General features: G+C 43.6%; 2 protein-coding genes across 2 annotated transcripts in view; both read left to right on the top strand.

The window, feature by feature from the left end:
* The window catches only part of rnf19b (ring finger protein 19B), a 38,785-nt gene extending 27,620 nt beyond the window's left edge, over positions 1-11,165 (top strand). Inside the window, exons 3-10 of the mRNA XM_030741150.1 lie at positions 1,436-1,635; positions 4,353-4,497; positions 4,610-4,772; positions 7,211-7,325; positions 7,705-7,845; positions 7,931-8,120; positions 8,378-8,512; positions 8,748-11,165. Of these exons, the coding sequence (XP_030597010.1) occupies positions 1,436-1,635; positions 4,353-4,497; positions 4,610-4,772; positions 7,211-7,325; positions 7,705-7,845; positions 7,931-8,120; positions 8,378-8,512; positions 8,748-9,195 (1,537 nt within the window). The 3' untranslated portion in view covers positions 9,196-11,165. The remainder of the gene's footprint in view (positions 1-1,435; positions 1,636-4,352; positions 4,498-4,609; positions 4,773-7,210; positions 7,326-7,704; positions 7,846-7,930; positions 8,121-8,377; positions 8,513-8,747) is intronic.
* Positions 11,166-13,412: 2,247 nt separating this feature from the next.
* ndufs5 (NADH:ubiquinone oxidoreductase subunit S5) lies at positions 13,413-18,994 on the top strand. Its single transcript, XM_030741304.1, has 3 exons — positions 13,413-13,532; positions 16,050-16,269; positions 18,784-18,994. The coding sequence occupies exons 2-3, from the start codon at positions 16,054-16,056 to the stop codon at positions 18,886-18,888; spliced, it is 321 nt and encodes a 106-aa protein (XP_030597164.1). The 5' UTR covers positions 13,413-13,532; positions 16,050-16,053; the 3' UTR covers positions 18,889-18,994.
* Positions 18,995-20,445: the final 1,451 nt, after the last annotated feature.

Raw genomic sequence — 20,445 nt, 5'->3', positions numbered from 1 at the left:
CCTCAACATTATTAAAGCAGGGTGGGATCATCCTGACAGAGAGCAGAACGTTTGTGCTGCACAAGTTTGGAGGTTTATTTCTTGCATTAATCAGACCTGCAGTGCTAATCCTGATTAGCACACATTAACAGCTGTTTTACCCTCTTGGCTGCCTCATTGCTAAACACACTTGTGTCATTACTCCAGTACAGCTGTATCTTCCCAGTGAACACTCAGTCTCCATTCTCTCTATCCTACGTTGTGGAATCCATATCGATTGACCTCATCCCATCTCTTTTCCCTTCTCTCTCAGTGATGTTAGTAAGTGATTGCTCTATTGATCAAATCTTCTCTCTCCCCTCAGTCTGCAGAGGCCTTTTAGGCTACGTAATGTGTCCATTAGCCGCCGCCGCTGCTGCAAAAGTCGCAGCTCAGTTGTGCTGCCAACTTCAGCTTAAAGTTAAATCATTTTAGTTAAGATGATAGATTTAAATTTGTTACATAAAATCATCTGAGCAAAAAAAAGTGCACCAATGACTTTTATATCGAGACCTCAGAGTGTGAATAAAAGATTGATGTATCCTGCCTGCATTGCTTTTAATGGCCATCAGGGGGCGACTCGACTACCCAGGTTGCAAAAAGAAGTCTGGGTTTTTTGTTGTTTTTTTTTTTAGGTGACCCTTCTGCTCACTTGATTTATGCCCTTTGTAAATAGCTTCCTAATGAGTTTATGATCTCAGGTGCTAGTTTAGAGTATTATTTATTAAAGCCCGACATTCATTTTTGTAACTTATGGTTTCATTTATCCTCAAACTGACAGTAACGCCGTGCATGCTTTAAGCCGGCGCGCCTGGTCTCTCTTATCAGTGTGCAGATCTGCTCAGTCAGATCCCACGTTTGTGCTCAACAAAAAGGGCAAAAAGCACGACCGCACAAACCACGTGAGACATTTGTTATATCCACTGCTGTACATCACTCTGTGACCAAGATAAAAAAGATGTGAACAAGCTGCAAAAGTCAACGTGTCATCGAGTAACATGCTGTTTCCTAAATTACCGACAATGTGTGCATGTATGATAAAGAGCTTAAAGTGCATCAGAATAAAACCCCGTGTGAGTGTGTGTGAATGCCTGCAGTGTAAAATATCCATAATGGCAGTCCATATTTTTGGACTTCTTTCACCAGTTTGTCGGGTTTTTGCAGATTTGGTGCTTTGCATGTTGCGTATGTCTGTGCAGTTATGGCTGTGGATGGTATGTGACTCAAACATATGGCCCAGCATTTTGGGACATTAATTCTCAGTGGGATCAGCAGCCCCAGCAACCCATTTAATCAGGCTGAGCTTCTCAACGTTGCCTTAAGCGTTATTATTTTCCAATTAGGGCCTCAAAACTTTCTGACTTTGTCATTTGACTCATTTATTTGACACCCCCCCACCCCCATCTGTTCCTCTCAGGTTTGCCGTCATCGCCTCGGGCTGTGCCAGCTGTCCCAGGCTGGTTTGTCGCAGAGAAGGCTGCGGCGCAGAGTTTTGCTACCACTGCAAACAGGCCTGGCACCCCAACCAGACCTGCGACTCGGCCCGCCAGCAGAGGGCGCAGTCCCTGCACACCCACAGCAACCACTCGCCCAGCTACACGCAGGAGCAAGGCCCCGGTGAGTACCTGCAGACTCACTAACCAGTGTCAGTCACAGACACAACACAGTGACTAACCCTCACCGTGCAGATGTGTGTGCACTTTGTTCAGACAGATCAAATCTTCCCACCCAGCATTTCCGTCCTGAAAATACTTTCACACCTCTGAGATCTTTGCCTGTGGTCTGTCTCTCTCACATCACTTCTCAGTCTGTCAGAGCGCTGAGTCAAACCCGTCTCACGTCAGTCGTACCGGCTTCTCAGCGTTCCCACCGCTGGGGGAAGCGTTCTGCGTTCAATCAAGCATGAAGCACTATTTATATCACAGTTTCTCCTCCGGATCGTTTCGAGACTGCGGTGCCATCCAGCCTGTCAGCCTGCATTCAAAACAACAGCAAACATCTCTCAGTATGAACTTCTATTAGATCGTTTCTGTTTCAAGACTCAGATTAGAAACTCAGATTAGCTGTTTGTCAGCTCGATCATTATCTTAGATCAGCTCTCGGTGCTAAAAGTGGAACTGAGTAACGTGCACAAAATGCTTCAGCCGAACTTACATGAATATGTCAGGCTAAAACGACACCTGTGTGTGCATGTACTGAGCATCAGAGTCGCCCAGTTTTCCACTGTTTTCAGGCAGTGCCTCACTTTTTATTGTTTGTCTCTACTTTTATCTCCTGGCTCCATTCAGCACCTTATAAAAACAAAGGTTTGTTTTTAGAGAGCCTTCATACTTCGGTATATGATGTCACTAAGACTGTAAGACCAAATTAGAGTCCGAAAATTCTTTTCTAACCACATTTTCTAAAGACCGGTCCAAACCGGAGCCTTTGGCGGGCTTTTCTTGGCTCCCTGGGACGCATGTTGGACTACAATCTGCGCCGTAGATCATAAATGCTGGCGTTGCTGTCAGTCGCTGGCACAGGTGATGTTGTGGGCTCCACATAGATTCAGCGCAGGGGTCTGAATTACGTTTGAGGAAGCTGAAGGTTCAGGGCAGCTTCTTCAGTCACAGTTAGTCACTTGTTAGCAAACAGCTTCTCGGGGGCGCGTCAGCGTTTTGAAAGGAGGGGATATTTTATTGTGAATTGCATGATGTCAAAGAAAACCCAGAACCAGAAGTGCTAAATGCTAACTCATTTCCTGATTTTAGACTCACTTCTGCTGCTCTGCTTTTATATGCAGTAAAGAAAAATTCCCTCTAACATGCTAATTCCTGGATTTGAAGTGGATGTTGGTTCCCTCGGACAGTTTGCCGTTTATCCCCATTTCCTGTTTTCCTGCTAAGCTAACTAGCTGCTGGATTTCCCTCCTTCCCACTAACTCTCAGCGAGAAAACAAAACAGTGAATTTTGTCCCCTAATATAGTTTTTTTGTAGTGATAATAGATACAATAATGCAAAAATCTCTGCAAACATCCGCACCTTTGTGTGCAAACATCCGTGTTTGCATGTGTGCCTTTAATCCTGTTTTGATTAAACATCCATTAGGTAAATCCCTCCAGCTGCCCTCTTCTCTCCCTCTTTAATTCGCCTCTTCCAGTTTGTCTCTCTGTGCCAGAAGGACTGAGAACAATCCAAGCAGCCAAAACTGACTCACAGAAAAACTGCAGGCCGCTCCCTCTGTGTCAGTCTGCCTGTCTGATACCTGCTGCTTATTCAACAGGACTCAGACGAGCACAGAGAGGAGGAGGAGGAGGAGACGTGATGTGGAGGGAAAGATGGAGAGATAAGACATGAAAAGAAAAGAGAGAGAAAGTGAGATACCAGAGGGAGTGAGCTGAGTCGTCTCAGCAGAATACAGGCGGCAGAAACAATCACAGCACCGAACACATCTGCCACAGTCGCTTCAGCTTAAAATGCCCTTTAAAGAGCGGAGAGCCTTCCCTGCGAGCAGAATCCAAACTCCCAGCAATCGGACTCAAAATGCATTAGAGGACAAAGTGCTGCTGCTGCTGCCTAATGATCCATTACTCTAATGAGCTTTGAGCTTATTGCCATCAGGAAAAGACCCAAAGAGAGTTCAATTTTTTCTTATATTTAGCTTCTAATTAAATTTCTCCTTTTCATCATGAAAAAGGTTCAAAGATGTGATAAATTAATCCTTAAAAGTGAAACTTTTGGAAAGTCTGCTGAGCCCATTTTAGTGTGAAACCTCCTGGATGATGTTTTATTCCAGACGGCAGAAGTGACTTCCTTTGGCCTCATGAAGAAATTAAGTCAAAATATTAAAGCTAGGGTCATGTACACTTTATGATTTCATGCTACTTGTGTGGGCTTCGTTCGGGTGATGGATCATACCGACAGGTATTTGATTTTCCACCTACTTTCAGTTTCTTCCAGGGTGTTTTCCACAAAGGAGCAGCCAGCCGTCTGCTTCCTGTTTAAACCTCTACCTGGCGCTGTGTTAAAATGCTTCTGTGGATTTTTGGTTTTAATACATAAACGGCGTGGGCGTGCCCTCATTTCCTCCTGAGGCAACTAGAAGCAAAAGCTCAAGAGCTTCATATTGCTGGTGGATAAACGTAAACTGAAGCTCAGGAAACGGCTGATATCTGGATTTAGAGCCAAGCTCAACCATCTAATTAAAGAAAGTCATATTTCCGCTTATAAAACACTGACACACAAATGCAAAGATCCTCCTCAGACTACAGAGAACACACCTGCTCTTCTTAAGCTTTTACTCTAATTGGTAGGAGTGGCTTCAGGTGCTAAGCTCATCTTCTTTTTGTCTCCAGCTGATGACATCAAGCCGTGCCCCCGCTGTGGCGCCTACATCATCAAGATGAACGACGGGAGCTGCAATCACATGACCTGTGCCGTCTGCGGCTGCGAGTTCTGCTGGCTCTGCATGAAGGAGATCTCCGACCTGCACTACCTCAGGTACTCGCACACTCTGTTTGTGCATGAGATCTTTGAAATGAGCATGTCTGACTCTGCTCTGCTTCCTGATCTCTTTGTCTTCCCTCCCACCGTCTGCGTTGGCCTCCATCAGTCCATCTGGCTGTACGTTCTGGGGGAAGAAGCCCTGGAGCAGGAAGAAGAAGATTTTGTGGCAGCTGGGCACTCTGATCGGAGCTCCGGTCGGCATCACTCTTATCGCGGGCATCGCCGTCCCCGCCATGGTCATCGGCATCCCGGTGTACGTCGGCCGCAAGGTGAGAAACCTGCAGAGATCGGGCGTGGTGGCGGTACAGCAGCAGGCCTTTGAAGGAGCGTGTCAGAGGGTTGGGAACAGAAAACAGAACAAAAACAGAGACTTTGATCTCTGCGATGTAACAGGTGACCTCAGGAATACTGATGAGTGCACCAAGATTTTTTGAATCTTTACTATTATTTATACTTTAGTTCACACAAAACAGCACTGACAGTTTTGCACAGGAAGGATCTACAATATCACACAACCACCGAGTGCTCAGTAACAATTAAACACACAGAATCAAACAGCAACATTAATAACAGAGTGAGTTTGTGAGTGTGTTTGTCCTGCGTGTTGGCAGGAGAGCAGCCCAGCCTTCTTCAGTGTGCTAACCTCACACACAACATTAGAGACTGGTTATTTTTTATGAAAGAATAAAAGTAACTTCCTGTTTGTGTGGAACTCAGTTTGGTGACGTGATCTCGGCTTTTCGTGGATGTTTTTAGTGCTGTAAGCTGAGAAAAGGAAATGGAAATGGAGTGCAAACATGTTATGAAACTTTAATGCGTTCATAATCTCAGTCTGCACTTTGGTTTCTATCGAGTGCTTTTGGAAGTGAAATGTCTCAAACTGAGCAGCACTTATTTTTTAATCTGTAAGGTGACTTCAGCTGACGTCTCCGCAGAGCTCCAGAAAGCAGAAGTGCCAAACCGCACAGATGGGGCAGCTCTCTCACACAGTTAGCAGCACTTCTGCAGCCGCTCTTTCACAATCCTGCTCGAGTCACAGTCTGGAATTCACAGCATTGCAGAACCCAGATCTTTTCTGAGTTTCAGTCTGATTTTAGCATTGCGGGCACTTTCCATCCACACTGACCTGCTCATGGACCTCAGTGATATCTGATTACATTTGGGCTCCTGTGTTTCCTTCTGCTTTTTATTCGGTTCACTTTTAGCTCACGGCTTTGCCTCTTATGTTAAAAAAAAAAACAGTTTCTGTGTCTTTTGTTTTCTGTTTCTATTCTAAGTAAAAACCTGCTATTTTTAAAGCCTGTAAATTCTGCATTGTTCCCATAAATCATAGCTGTGCCATGTTTTGTTTTCTTTGCAGTCGGTTATACTTTTCTATTGTAAATGGTATTTACTAAGAGCCAACACTCCCTCATGCAGGATGAAATAAACTGAGTGGGCGTTTTGCAGGAGATTTGTGCTGCATTGACAAACTGTAGCACCCTCTTGTGGATAACAGTGAAACTGCGTATTTCTGAAACTGGGAAAACTGCACAAGTGAGAGATTAAGCAGCTTCGCAGCGGCTCAGCCAAACTCTGTGTTTGTTTTCCTCGTGTTGAAATTTCTCCAGGCGTGTCATCTGAGGCAAATGATTAGTGGAACCTTCCTGGAAGTTCCTCTACGACAAGTCGTGACACAGATTCAGTTCGCGAGAAGGAAACTTTGATGTTTCAAAGAAATCTAGTGTCTCTGTGATGATTCAGAGTGAATCCCTGCAGGGAGAACTGGCTTTGATGCCACTCAGTCGGGCCTGGGTAAATGGGTTGGTTTTAGCAGGCGGCCGCAGGTCGAGCTGTTTGTCGGAGGAGACGACCGCGGCAGCAGCACAGACATGACACCTTTCCTTATTAAAGGATGTATGTGATACTTTGTAGACTTTGAGTTTGCCTAAAATACAAATGAGACTCGTCCACAGTGACATCAGTGGGACTGAAAAAAAGCACAGAGATGGAGAAACATTAATTTGGGTGATTCTGGGGAAATTTTCACTCGTAGTTCCTGTGTGAGTCAGGGGGAACTAAAGATATCAAGTGTGAGGCAAAGGCTGGCTCATTTCGACATGATGAAACAACTTCTTGTTTTATGAACCGGTCAAGCAATGACTACGTAAAAAAATGAATTTGTTTCTGCTAGTTTTTGTTCTGTGAGCTAAAAATTGTTAAATAAATAGTTTGAGGATCCTGGTTTACTGTGAAAAGTGAATTTTTCCATAGCACTCTTAATCAAATAATAATTATAAACTTTATTTATTTAGCACGTGTCTTAACAAAGTTACAATGTATCCAAACATCGAGAAAATAACTAAAGAGGCAGAAACAACGTAGCTACTGAGAAATGAGTGTTGATAGAAAATGTTCCACATCTCAAACTCTCATAAAAGCTTTCCAGTAAAAAACTTTACAACTCAAAAACTTAAAAATAATCAAGAAACTAATGCTTATTTTCACTGATATTTCTTCTGATTATTGATGAAATATGTGGGTTATAATTCACAAAAAGTGAAAAATACCCAACAGCTCCCCAAATAATTCGCTGTTATTATAGTTCATCATAAAGCCTGTAAATAATTATGTATGAGAAGCTGGAAGTCAGATCAGCCTCCACCTCCTCCGCCTGTGTCGTTAAGCATTGGTGTTAAACAGCCTGCATCTCTCTCCTGTCCCCCAGATCCACGCCCACTACGAGCTGAAGAAGACGTCTCGTCACCGAAGGAATCTGGCCATCACGGGGGGCGTGGCCCTGTCAATCATCACCGCTCCTGTCATCGCAGCTGTCAGCGTGGGTAAGAAACCCGACGGGGCCGTCACATATTATGTGCTGTGACTGTCTGAGGATGATGGCCAAAAAAAAAAGAGGACAGTTTGTTTTCTCAGTGTCTGCACACATCACTGTTCATCACCTCAAACCAGCTTTGATGCAACATGAGGAGTGCACCATGTTTCTGGATAATAAAATAAGGCAGATTTTATTTAATTTTTCTGGGTTTATTTTTGCATAAGTCAGAATCTGAGCAGCCAAGAACATTTTTAAAGAAAGCAGCAAATTCGCATAAATAACCAGAGCAGATAGTGAAGCAAAGGCTGAGGCAAAGACACAGTGAATCTCCATTTTTCCAGGGGTGAAACTTTATGTGTGCGTCCCTGTTTTTGTCCCTCTCACAGGTATCGGCGTGCCCATCATGTTGGCCTACGTGTACGGCGTGGTGCCCATCTCTCTGTGCAGAGGGGGGGGCTGTGGCGTGAGCAGAGGAAAGGGGCGCGGTGTGCGGATTGACTTTGATGAGGACGATGGACCGATCACAGGTGAGCACACTGAGCTGATGGTGCTAACAGGATGTATCTGGTGACATCTTTAAACTAAAAGAGTCTTTTCTGTATGATTTTGCAGTAGCGGACGCGTGGCGAGCCCTCAAGTCTCCGAGCCTCGGCGAGAGCAGTCTGGACGGGGCGGTCAGCGGTCTGAGCACCACCTCTCCCAGTGAGGGGCTCTCCGTGGCCCCTGGGACTCTGGGCGACACGCCACACTTCAACACCCTGGCCGGTGGTGCTCTGGGGACTCGCACAAGCAAGTACAGCAGGTGAGGATGAAGTCACTAAAGCTACGCTACATTCAAGCTTAAGTTCAACAGATGGTAACTTAAAGGCAGGATCCTGTGAGACTCAACTAATGTTAGAACTTATTGAAATTTTTCCTTTCCTAAAAAGAAAAGCTAATTAACAGGAGTGAACCCTGTGGCTTGTTTTGGGATATCAGAGGATATCATTTCATATTTTTTTGTTCAGTGCACATGATGGTCGATGTTTAATGTTAATGTGGGTGTTTGTAATGCTCCAGGCTGGAGGTCCAAGCAGGGGAACTCGCCAAAGAATCAGCCCAGAGAGAGACAGGCAGCCTGGGGGCCGGGAGCGACTGTGCCAGCACCCGAGGAATGGCCGGATCCATCATCTCCTCCTACACTCTACCTGACAGGTAGGACAGGAAGCCTCCTGCAAACTAAGATGCCCCCTGGTGGCCATTTAAAAAAAACAAATCAGGTTTAAAACACTTCTCTAAAGTGGCTTCACTTTTCAGAGGCTGCTTCTGACTTTAGCTACAGTGACCCACAGGGAGCTTATTGATTGAGCTGAATCTGTGCTGTTGATGTCGTGTTATCTCATATTTCTTCTTCTACGCCCGCTGACCTGTAAATCATGTGACTCTGCAGGGAGTGCACCAACCTGGAGATCCAGGTGGACATTGAGACCAAACCCAGCCATCTCTGCCTGACCAGCGAAGAGGACCTAACCCCACATCCGGGCTCTGCTGCCATGGCGACCGCCTCGGGAGGGGAGGAGCCCCAGGACTGCAGCTCCAGAAGGGGCGGGGCTTTGTCGGGCTCAGCGCTGGGACTGTCGCCGGGAACGTCAATCAGGGAGGGGCTCAGAGACGTCACCCTGGCTCAGCCGGAGAGCATCCGCAGTGACCTGGAGATGTCAGACACTCAGTCAGACGACATCGCGGAGCTGACGTCGGACGACTGCGACTCTCCTCACCCGAAAAGCTGTCACCCGGCGGCCGGCCAGCAGCCCCAGCCCCCCTCGTGCCGAGCCGTGAACCCCTCCACCGAAGGCCTTCACTGTCCTGCAGACAGCAACGTCATCCTCTACGTCTGAGAGAGAAAAGCAGTTCTCAGGATTGCACAGAAACAACCCTGAACATTTACACGTGGACTCATCAAAGCTTTTTCCTCTCGTCATCTCTCGTTTGCTGCTTTTGCGACTCACAGACGCCGTCTTAAACACAGACAGCATTTCTTTATGTTGGTCTGTCTTCTCTTTCTACCTGCCAGTCTACTCTCTGTCAGGGTTCTACCTCTGAGATTTATAAGATGATTTATGTTTACTCCCTGGTGCAAAATGCCGTGGCTACTTAAGCAAAAAAAAAAAAAAAAAAAAGAGAGAGAGAGAGAGAGAGAGAGAAAAAAAGACAAGAGGTACAAATTTTCAATATGGCAAACTGAAATTATGAACTGAGGTGAAACATCACCAAGCACAGCAGAGAGACGAGGATTGCTGGGACAGCAGAGGACGCTCGCCGAGGATGTTTTTAAAAATGTGTGAATGAATGTGGACTTTGTACTCACTTATTGTGGCTTTATTTTCCCTTTTTTTTCCCCCCCCTCTATTTATATTCAGACGACCTTGAAATTGTATTATTTGCAGTGTGCATGAGTCTGCATGAGCCATTGCTTGTGTGGAAGGTTGCAAACGGGCAGCATGTTTCTGTTACACTGCTGAAAGTTAAAGTTTACTTCAGAGGACGAAGTTGCACTTGAATCTCACGTTCACTGCACGGAGGAGGAGGAGGAGGAGGAGGAGGAGGAGGATGGACACAGATTGAAAAAAAAAAAAGGGTCACTGCTGTGGAAGTAAATGACAGAGTTCTGACAGGTCCTGGAGCTGTGAAATTTGTTGTCTGTGTGAAGGTTTGTCTGTTTTGCATTCGTCAGTGTTGCAGATTAGATGAACGACCCCCCCGAGAAACACTTTTTTTTAAATCTTAAAAATGGAAAAAACCAAAAAGTCCTGCAGGTTTCCTCTGATTTTCCTTTTCAGCTGAATATGTAACAGTTATAGAAACGCTTAAACACAAACTCGAAGCAGTTTTCATGAACTGAATGAAGGCAGAAGGCAACACAGCCGCCTTCAGGCTGCCCACTAAATGATCAGCTGTATTTACAGTTACATGTTATTGCAGCAATGCAGTTTCAGCTTTCAGTCCACCTTCAAAATTTAATAAATCATGTTTACATTTCTCATGAAGAAAAACTAAATGCACAGTACAGTATTAATGCCAGTACAGCTCTATGGATAATAATGAAACTAATTTAAGGGTAGATGCACAGTCCTCCTCAGTGGAAGGAGGTTATTTATTCATGAGGATTAGAGGTGGTTTGGGCATCAGATTGGGATCCTGGGCACCTCTTGGGTGAGGCGCTCCGGGCATGTCTGAGCAGGAAGCACGCTGGATATCTTTCAGCCGGCTTGGGAAAACCTCGGCGTTCCCAGAATGAGCTGGCAGAGGCTGGAGAGAGAGGGAGCTCTGGTCTATAATATATAATTTATTGCTACCAATAATGTATTAATCCTGTGTGGAAAACTATTTTCATTCCTGATTAATCTGCTGCTAATTTTCTTGAGTTATCAATCAACAGTTTCTTTTATCATGTAATTATCGTGTAATTAGCAGCAGAACACCTCAGTGCCAAAGCTGGAACCGAGTACGCCATCAGCTGCAGTCACTCTGAGTACAAGAACGACTTCACCTTCACTTCAAACGCTCGACTTGAAGATGCACACGTTCTCTGTCAGAACTCTGTCAGTAGGTCACATGACCAAGTTAGTGTTTTACAATTCGCTGCCTGCTTGCCTTATCGACACTCGCTGACCAAACACAGCAGCACACACCCGACTGGTTTCGGAGGTTTTGGTTTCTGACGTGTTAACCGGCCGTGTGACCCACTTGAATGTTGTGTGTGTGTGTGTGTGTGTGTGTGTGTGTGTGTGTGTGTGTGTGTGAATCCTGATGAATGTATTTGTGTTTCCCACTTTTATTTTTTGAATGAGCACTTGTGCACTTTATCTGAATTATTGTATTTATCTCTCTTTTTTTTTTTTTTTTTTTTTTTTTTTGCTGTTCATCGTCTGTTGCGATAAAGTGAGTTTACTTCAGTCTGTGGTACAACCAAAATAAATCACCTATGGAGGGCCTTTTATGTTGGATGTAACTAAAGAAGAGTTTGGCTCCAAAACATTTTCAGAATAAGTTCTTCGTCACATTCGTGATTCAGTATTTTTAACTTAAAGGACATTTAAGTTTTTTCAAATACTGTAATTATTTTTTTTCTTTTATATTTTCTTCTGCTAATTTATGTTGTACTAATCATTTTTACAAGTCAGTGTGACTTTTGGAGCCAAACACTTTAAATACTGATGCCGATAAGCTTTTCTTAACCATAGCTTGACTTATTTCTTAGCTTTGTATCACCTCTGTGCTTCTGTTTAAACAAATGTAAAATAAATAAAGGGTTTCCCGCCGGGTTTGTCCTCAAACCTGCGAGGAATCGAACCGGGAGCCTTTTTCATCTCAGAGTAGCTTTATGGATTTAGCTGCTTATGTGATTTGGCAGTGCTTTGTTTGGTCTACACTTATCACTCGTTTCTGCCTGCCTGCCTGCCTGCCTGTGAGAAACCATGTGAATGTACCACAGACGGAAACCCCAACTTCCTAAAAGAGTCCGAATGAGTGTTAAAGGACGGAAACAGATGGTTCTGGTCTTATTTGAAAAGGTTAGCATTTATAGATAGCAATATTTAAGTGTTATTATACTGTTTCTGTATTTCCTGTCACTGTTAAAGCCCCAACATTGTGTGGGGGTGTACATGCAGGACTGTGAAAGACAACCTGTGGACCTTTGGGGAAAATAAATAAACACAAACTGATGTTGCACCAAAGCGATGATTCGTCATCTGTTACAGAGAAAATCATAAGAAAAAAAACAGCTTTTATAAATGTGCAGACCTCAAATCACTGAGGACGTTTTGTAGTTTTTTTTCCAGGCTTGTGATACTAGTATGTAACTATAGGATATAATAAAATATCACCTGGTTCTCTGCAGGGCTTAAAATGAGCAACATCTCATCACATATTATACTGAGTCTCGATTTATTTAGTAAAAATTAAGCCTAAACACACCCCGACTCCTTCCATAGGAATGAAGAGAGTTAGTAGCAGCCAGGTGCTGCTAATCAAATACATTTGATTAACTGATGATCAGCAAGTGTGAGCACCTCTAATAAAGCAGAAGTTTGGGCAGTTTGCAGGTCTGGAGCGCTCAGATGTGCCAAGGCGACATCCACAATGATCTTGCTGCCTGTCAGTCAAAGGGAGGGGTTACAAGGTTATTTCCAAATGATCTGAAGTCCATCATTCCACAGTGAGAAAGATTATTCACAAGTGGAAAGCATTCAATATAGCTGTCAATCATCCCAGAATTTCTTCACCTCGCAGTGCTGAGAGAAAGCGGTACAGCTCAGATTTAGTTCAGATGTTTAAGTTCATGATGGTGCAATTAGAAATCACCCCCTGACACTTGTCTCCACCCTGCACTCTCTTCTTCATCTCTCTTGTGCGCTGCTGTCCGCTGCTTTGGATGGTTGTCCCCAGGGATTTAATCTCATCTACCTTTACTACCTCTAGTCTTAGCATGTTTACCTTTCCACCTGTCTCCCTCTCAGTCACAAACGTGGATTCTGTCCTTCTGCTCTCGTCTATTGCGCTTCTCCTCAATGCATGCCTCCACCTCTCCAGGTTCTTTCACCTGCTCCCTGCTCTCACTACAGATCATAACGTCATCTGCAAACATCATAGTCCACAGAGACTCCTGCCTGACCTCATCTGCCAGCCTGTCCATCATCACTGCAAAGAAGAAGAGACTCAGAGCCAATCGCTAATGTAATACCACCCCCACCTTGAGTCCATCTGTCACTCCTGCTGCACACCTCACCACTGTCTCGCTGTCCTCAAACATGTCCTGCACCACCCTCACATACCCTCTCTGCCACTCCTGACTTCCTCTTTCAGTACCACAGTTCCTCTCTCAGCAGCCTGTTAAATGCTTTCTTGAGATCCACAAAGATACAGTGTAGTTCCTTCTGACCTTCTCCATCAACACTCTCACAGTGTAAAACACTGCATTCGATTATTAGACTTTATTATTTGACTTCATCAATTCTGTGACGTTTAGGCAGAAGTCACAAAATTTTGATGCCGCGCCAACATCTTCACCCAATTGTAATTTAGAGGCCGAACCAGCAGGGGGCGGTACTACAGAAGAGGAGCAGCTCTGTTTCCGCCCCAGCCGATCACTTTACGGCAGTGTTTTGTTCAGCAGCCGCAAACCGGGACGTGCAGAGTCGGAGGAAGGTTAAAACGTCTGGAGCAAATCACGGTAAATACAAACATTTAACGAGAAATAACGGCGTGTTAACGGGCTGTGGACTCACTGGCTACACCGCGGAGTTTATATGCTGTCTGAAAATAGCGCCAGTGCTCAAATACTGTGAAATAAGTGCGGCCTGCGGTTAGCCCGGGTGGCTGTCATCGAAGCAGAGTTTCCGCAGCAGTTTATACTCAAAATGTGAAAGAGTCGCTTTAACCAGCCACACCTTTGTTAACGTTAACGGGAGATAGGAAGCTGTGGGTGTCCGTCCTGTACCTGTCCGTATTGTTGAGTTCATCAGATAAAACAAATATTTTTACTACCAACCTGGTGATCTTTACTTTGCAATATCAAAACCTCTGTTGTCTCGATACATGAGTTTAAATCTCTGGGGTCAACCATCCAAAGCACTGGACGGTGCAGAAGAGAGTGCGGGCAGGGTGGAGAGGAGCTTCAGGGGTGATCTGTGACAGGAGGATCGCAGCCAGAGTGAAAGGGAAGGTTTACAGGACAGTAGTGAGACCTGCTGTGATGTGTGGTCACTGACAAAGAGGGCTGAGCTGAAGATGCTCAGGTGTTCACTGGGAGTGACCAGGATGGAGAGGATTAGGAATACATCAGAGGGACGGTGCAGGCCGAGCAGATTGGAGACAGAGTTAGAGAGGTGAGGCTGAGATGTGCAGATGAGGGTGAAAATTCATCTTCAGGTGAAGATTCATGGATGTTGTGATGAAGGACATGCAGAGGGTTGGTGTGACAGAGGAGGATGCTGGGATAGGGTATGATGGAAGCAGATGATTCGCTGTGGCGACCCGTAAAGGGAGCAGCTGCAAGAAGAAGAAGTAATAGCTGAATGTACGGTTTTTGTTTTGTTGTTGTTTTTGTTATTGTTGAGATCACGACTTGTGGATGTAGGGCAGCAGGACCACCACTGAAATTAAATAATGGAAATAAAAATGTTTAAATTACTTAAATTATTATCCTTTTATAAACTAGGCCATGCTTCGGGGTAGGGCTGTCACAGTGGCAGATTTTAAACAGTACCATGGCCAAAAGAATTACACATAGAAACTTCTGTGGGGAGAGGCAATCAGTCAAATTCATCCTTATGCTTATTTGTTTTTCTGTGATTTTTCAGTAGCTTGGTAGATAATGGTGAGGTGATGGCAGAGAGTCCAAAAGTATATGAAAAGAACATTATTGGAGCTTGTTGTTTACTATAGTTTATTCTTATATTTGTCATATTGTTGTAATCTTACAAGATTTTTTTTTAAATTACAGTTATCAGTATCATTATATTACAGCTAGGGCTGCAGCGAGTAACTCAAAGCTCAATTATAAAAAAAAAAATCCTCTACCCAAATATTTTGCTTCAGTTTGTCGTTTAATTCGTGAATCTGCACCATGTAAGAATGTGCATTTAACCACATTTGCAACTAAAAGAAGACCTGCAGTGCAAACGTATTTAACATTAAGCCGTGTAGGCCCCAGTTTTTCAACAAAAGGCCTCAAACAGCAGCAGCAGTGACGATGATGCTGTCACAGCTTAACGTGGAGTCTGTCTGCACAAAGAGGCGGAGCTTTTACTGAGACGGTGAGCTCAGGTGGAGTGAAATAAAAATATAAACAAACTATTAATATGTAAAATAAAAGTTTTTTTCTTTTTTTGTCCCGTAGGCCAGTAAAACTGAGCCGCTGACCTGGGGTTCTGGAGTTTGACACTGAATTATTATTAACGTTAATTAACCCTGGGCACCTCCTAGGTGAGGTACTCTGGGCAAGTCCTACCCTGGGGAGGCCCCAGTGCAGACCCAGGACACTCCTCAGTGTTTCCCCTTAAAAGCTGGAGGAAATGGCTGAGGAGAGGGAGGTCTGGGTTACTCTGCTTAGGCTGCAGCCTCTGCAACCTGGCCCTGGATAAGTGGAAGAACATGGATGGATGGATTAATTAACATTAATTACTGACATCTACACCATCAAAATTTCACATTGCATGTGAAGGTTTGTGGGATGGACACAGGGGTGGGAACAAAACACAGAGAAAATTCGCACCCACAGCCATCAGGCTTTTCAGTTCTCATACAAACAGCAGATGAGCTGTCAGATATCTGAATTTCCCTGTGGGATCAATAAAGTTATTCTTCTTATTAGAACGTCTGTTTTCTGCAGCAAGAAACCTCAGCTCTGAGGATGCTGCTGTGCTCACTTTTCTTCATGCTCCTTTAAAGGCTTACAGACACACATACTGACTCATACACCAGCACACTTAAACATGCAGACACACATGCACATGAACGCACACCATACCTGCCTCATCCAGGAGAAACAAGAGTCAGAGCTCTTTTAGCTTCATAGAAAGCCTTCCAAGAGTAAAGGCAGTTTTATTGTGTGCATTAGTTCAGGCTGGGTGTAAACCTTATTGTATTTGATGTTACTGTTCTTGTGATTATTTTTGCATAAACTTCTGAAACAGTTCTGTTAGACCAGTTTATAAATTGCAGTTATTTTGTGCCCCTCCTCGTTCAGCATCATGCCGTTTGTGGACCTGCAGTCGAAGCTCGGCATCAACTTGGACCGCTGGCTGCTGCTGCAGAGCGGAGAGCAGATCAACAAGCGGGCGGCGCGCTGCCACGCCTTCGAGAAGGAGTGGATCGAGTGTGCTCATGGCATCGGGCAGACCCGTGCCACAAAGGAGTGCAAGCTGGAGTTTGAGGACTTCTACGAGTGCATGCACAGGCAGAAGACGGTAATCCAACTCCTCACACTCTGCTGCTTCTGTCCAAGTTGTATCTAGTTGTTCTAGAACAGAGATGACAGTGCAGTGCTGAATTCATCTATTATTAGAGGACAGTTGTAATAGGCTAACAGTTTAAAATTATCTAGTTCCATCAAGAGGATGAACCTTCTATCAAACTGTTAAAATTAACACATCCTCCAAACTTCACCCAACCCTCACCTCCTCCACGGTTGGTAATGCAGCCCATGTTGTCATGGAGCAGAGCTCTTCCACTACAGTTTATCTGAACACTGGAAAAAAAAAATCAATGTGCCACGAGTCAATCGCTCATGCTGTGAAGTGACCGCGTTTCTCTTGTGGGTTTGACTTTCAGCAGCGTCACCTGCTGTCTCATTATTTGTCCTCATGTTGAACAGATCTGCCCGCCTCTCGTTATCCCGAATATTTACACCAATCCTAGAGCAAAACCTGCACCGTATTCTTTACAGTAAAGTCTGCGTGTTTACTCCACACTTGTTTATTGTATATATACATTAATTCAGTAACACAACCAAAACAAATTCAGGCACAAAAGTGTTTTTCTGTTGATGAGCTGTAAAACTTGTACGGCAGCATTCAGAGACCTTTCTGAGATGCTCCAGTCTGTTAAAACTGATTTATTTCTCTTTGAATTTTGCAGCTTTCAGTAGTTTGAATAAAACATGAAGTTGCTCATAAACTCTCTGATTTTGAGGTAGCAGAATAAAAAGATTACCTGTGATTTTTCCACACTGGGTGCAGCTGCTGATGGTGCCCACTTAAGACAGTGTTTGCAGATGTGCTGCAGATATGAGGTGGCTCTCTGCTGCACAGAGCTGAAAACTAACGCTGGGATTATTTTTTTACAGAAGCCACATCAGGCTGCACCAAGCAGCTGAGGACAGCAGGAAGTCAGACACAGAAACTGCATAGTGCTCAATTTTCAAAATAAAAGACTTTAATGCATCCTAAATGCTGCTTTTGAAATTTGCTGGTGTTATTTGAAAGTGTGCGCTCGGTACATTCCAGGGTTAGATCTGTTATTTCACTTTAATGTTTAACATTCTGGCTTTTCGGTGAAGCTTTGCTGCATTAAATTACTCGATTCTCACACAGAGTTTGAAGCTAATAAAAGATAATAAAAAAAACTCTTTAAAACAAGAAGCACTGAGAGTTCAAACCTCCATCGAGGAGGCAGCTCACTCTCTGTGCAGTGTAAGGGAATAGTTTTGTATTTTATATGTATTCATTTTGTTTTATTTGTTCTTTTTAAACGAAGTTTGTAATGCAGTAAAAATCAGATCAGGCAGCAGGACAGACGTTTACTCTGATTACACAAACATGTGTGATGATAATAGGAATTCATTATGTTTTACTTCAGTATATTTCTGACTAATATGCAGCTCATTCTTCTTCTCTATACACTTTCTATAAAGATAAAACAGATTTCGGGGTGAACTTGAAAGAAAGGCAGATGTGAAACATAACACTGAGGTCAGAGGTCAAAGGTGACATCATAAACCAACATCATTTCCAAAATGCTGCCAATACAAGCAAAGGAAGGAGAATTTTAATCAGTTTTAAAGATAAAAGACATTTTTAGGAAAGTTTGGCCTTGGAGGAGAGGTCAGAGGTCAAATGTGATGTTTAGAATCCCCATATATCACTCCCTATATGCCCATATGCTGTCTATACAAACGATGGCCTTAAGAAATAGTTTTTAAATAGCTCTATAGCATTATTATCACCTTCAGAGCAATCTTTTGACCTTGAAAGGGAGGTCAGAGGTCAAATGTGACACATTTTCTATATGCTGAAAATACACACACTTGTGAGAATCCTAGTTTCTAACTTAAAAGGCTTTCTGTTCATGTTTGACCAATAACTCATTAAGCTGACCGTGAGGACCTCTGAGGACGTGAGGCAAATCTGAATGGATTGTTAACATGATCCCACTCTACACACACACACACACACACACACACACAAACACACATGCAAACACTAGCAAAAACATAAATTAAAAGTGAAAGAAAAACTAGCATCCATATCTAATCTGTGCTGTGATGTCATCGTTAAGCTGAAGTCTGACAGAGTGCAGGAGTCAGCAGAGGGTCGACGGGCAGCTCAGGGTGGAAGTGCAGCAGCAGCACAAAGTTCAGGCGCTCTGTCGTGCTCGTTAGTCGCGTCCGATCCTTTGAAAACTTGACAGAGAAGAACGAAGTGCTGATTCAGGATGGATGTCAGCTTCACATCCGCTGAAGTCACGTTTCAAAGATGAACCGTGTGGCACCTTTAGGCAGAAATGTAACACAGAGCTGCATCATCACAACAACATGTGAGAACATCCCTGCATCTGTGCTGTGTGCATGTGGACAGAAGGCTGCTGCTCACTGACCTGAAGCTTTCACTGTTTAACACTCGTACGGTGCAAGCAATGAAAGATGCTGCTAATACTTTCCTGTGATATCTGTTTGTTCCTCCACCTCCCCGTCTTTCCTGCAGCATGAGAGGCTGCACGCCATCCGTCAGCAGCGCGACAAGCTGATTAAGGAGGGGAAATACACGCCGCCGAACCACCACACGGGCAAGGCTGAAGAGACGCCGTAAAGGAGCATCCGACTCTCTGCGGTTCTGCTCTTGTGTATAGCCAATCAGATATCTCTTATTTCCTGTTCGCCTGTACAAGTTTGCAAATAAATGTTATCACCCACTGTCCTCGTTTCCTGTTCTCATCTTTGCTCTAGCATTCTGAGATTTACAACATCTCTTATTTATTTATTTATCTGCAGTTTCATTGGCTGATTCACAACAGCTGTACAATCACATGTGCTTTATATTTATAAGAAGAACAAAGTCAGTGCAGTAAACTGGCATTAATTTACTTGAATTTGGTGTTTCTTTTGTGCAAGAGATTATTAATATATATTTACACAAAACAACCTTAAAGAAAATACTAGACCAGAATTTGAAGTTCTACTTCATTTCATACTAATACATGCTCTGTGTGGCATTTGTGAGAAATACTTAGTAGCTCTCATGCAAAACTGACACAGGCGAAGTGATGGACCTTTAAAAACACAATCTGAATTTGTTACCATTAATCAGTCTCGATAGCCGAGGATCGGTCCACCAGGGCCTCCGCCAACCCGGGGCAGACCCAGGACACGCTGGAGAGATTATATCTCTCGGTTGACCTGGGAACGCCTTGGAGTCCCTCTGGATGAGCTGGTGGAGGTGGCTGGGGAGAGGGAGGCCTGAGCTTCTCTGCTTAGGCTGCTGCCCCTGCGACCCGGCCCCGGATAAGCAGAAGAAAATGGATGGATGGATAATCAAACACTAATACAGCAGGAAGCCTGTCATTTTAGCCCAATAATGAAACACGCAGGGCCTTATTGCTGCATATAAATATTTTTGGTGTACCCCCATCCAAAAAGGAAAAACACCAGAAAGGTTTTTTCAGTGAGTTTTAATTTTCTGAGAAAAAAATTAATTTTTGTCAAATGCCCAGAAAAAAACAGGGAAATGTGCTGTATCTATAACTGTGCATATTTAACCCTCCAACAGCCAATTTTAAGCCAGAAAAAACAAACAAACTACAAAACAGTTGAAGTTCAGTGTTTTTACAGTTTGGCTGCTTATGATCCAAATACTTCCTACACTCCTACTGCAAAGCACTACACAAATAAGCTCGAAGTACTATCAGGGTTATAATAGTTTTGGATTTTACATTATAGTTTAGTTTTAGTTAGTTTTTACTTTTTTTTCTCTAATTCAGTTAGTTTTAATTAGTTTTCAGAGTGGTTTTGCTCGTTTTATTAGTTTTTATTTTTGGTTTCATGCTTAGTTTTAGTTAGTTTCAGTTAGTTTCAGTATTAGTTTTAGTATTTTCATACCTGATCAGGTGTAAGATTCAAGGCGCAAAAGTGACTATTGTGTAATGAAAACTTGACAAAAGATACAGTTTAAAGAAATATAGTCAACAACCAACTGTTCACAAGACATGCTAAATGTGTGTAATATTAAGGACACACATGAACATCAACAGGGAGAAACAAAGAAAAACATGAACTCCCAAACTCAATAAATTCTACAATAAACTCCACAATAAAGTTCAGCATCAGTGCAGCAGATTAATAACGCCTACATGTGGTGTTAAACAAAAAC

This window comes from Archocentrus centrarchus, chromosome 11, assembly GCF_007364275.1.
Source record: "Archocentrus centrarchus isolate MPI-CPG fArcCen1 chromosome 11, fArcCen1, whole genome shotgun sequence".
Classification (NCBI taxonomy): domain Eukaryota; kingdom Metazoa; phylum Chordata; class Actinopteri; order Cichliformes; family Cichlidae; genus Archocentrus; species Archocentrus centrarchus.
This window is presented reverse-complemented; position numbering and strand designations above follow the sequence as displayed.

Bases quoted from the DNA above. Each gene is read 5' to 3' on its own strand.
- ndufs5 (XM_030741304.1), top strand. From the start codon at position 16,054: ATGCCGTTTGTGGACCTGCAGTCGAAGCTCGGCATCAACTTGGACCGC. The intron at 16,270-18,783 runs GTAATCCAACTC...TCTTTCCTGCAG, and splicing joins GCATGCACAGGCAGAAGACG to CATGAGAGGCTGCACGCCAT.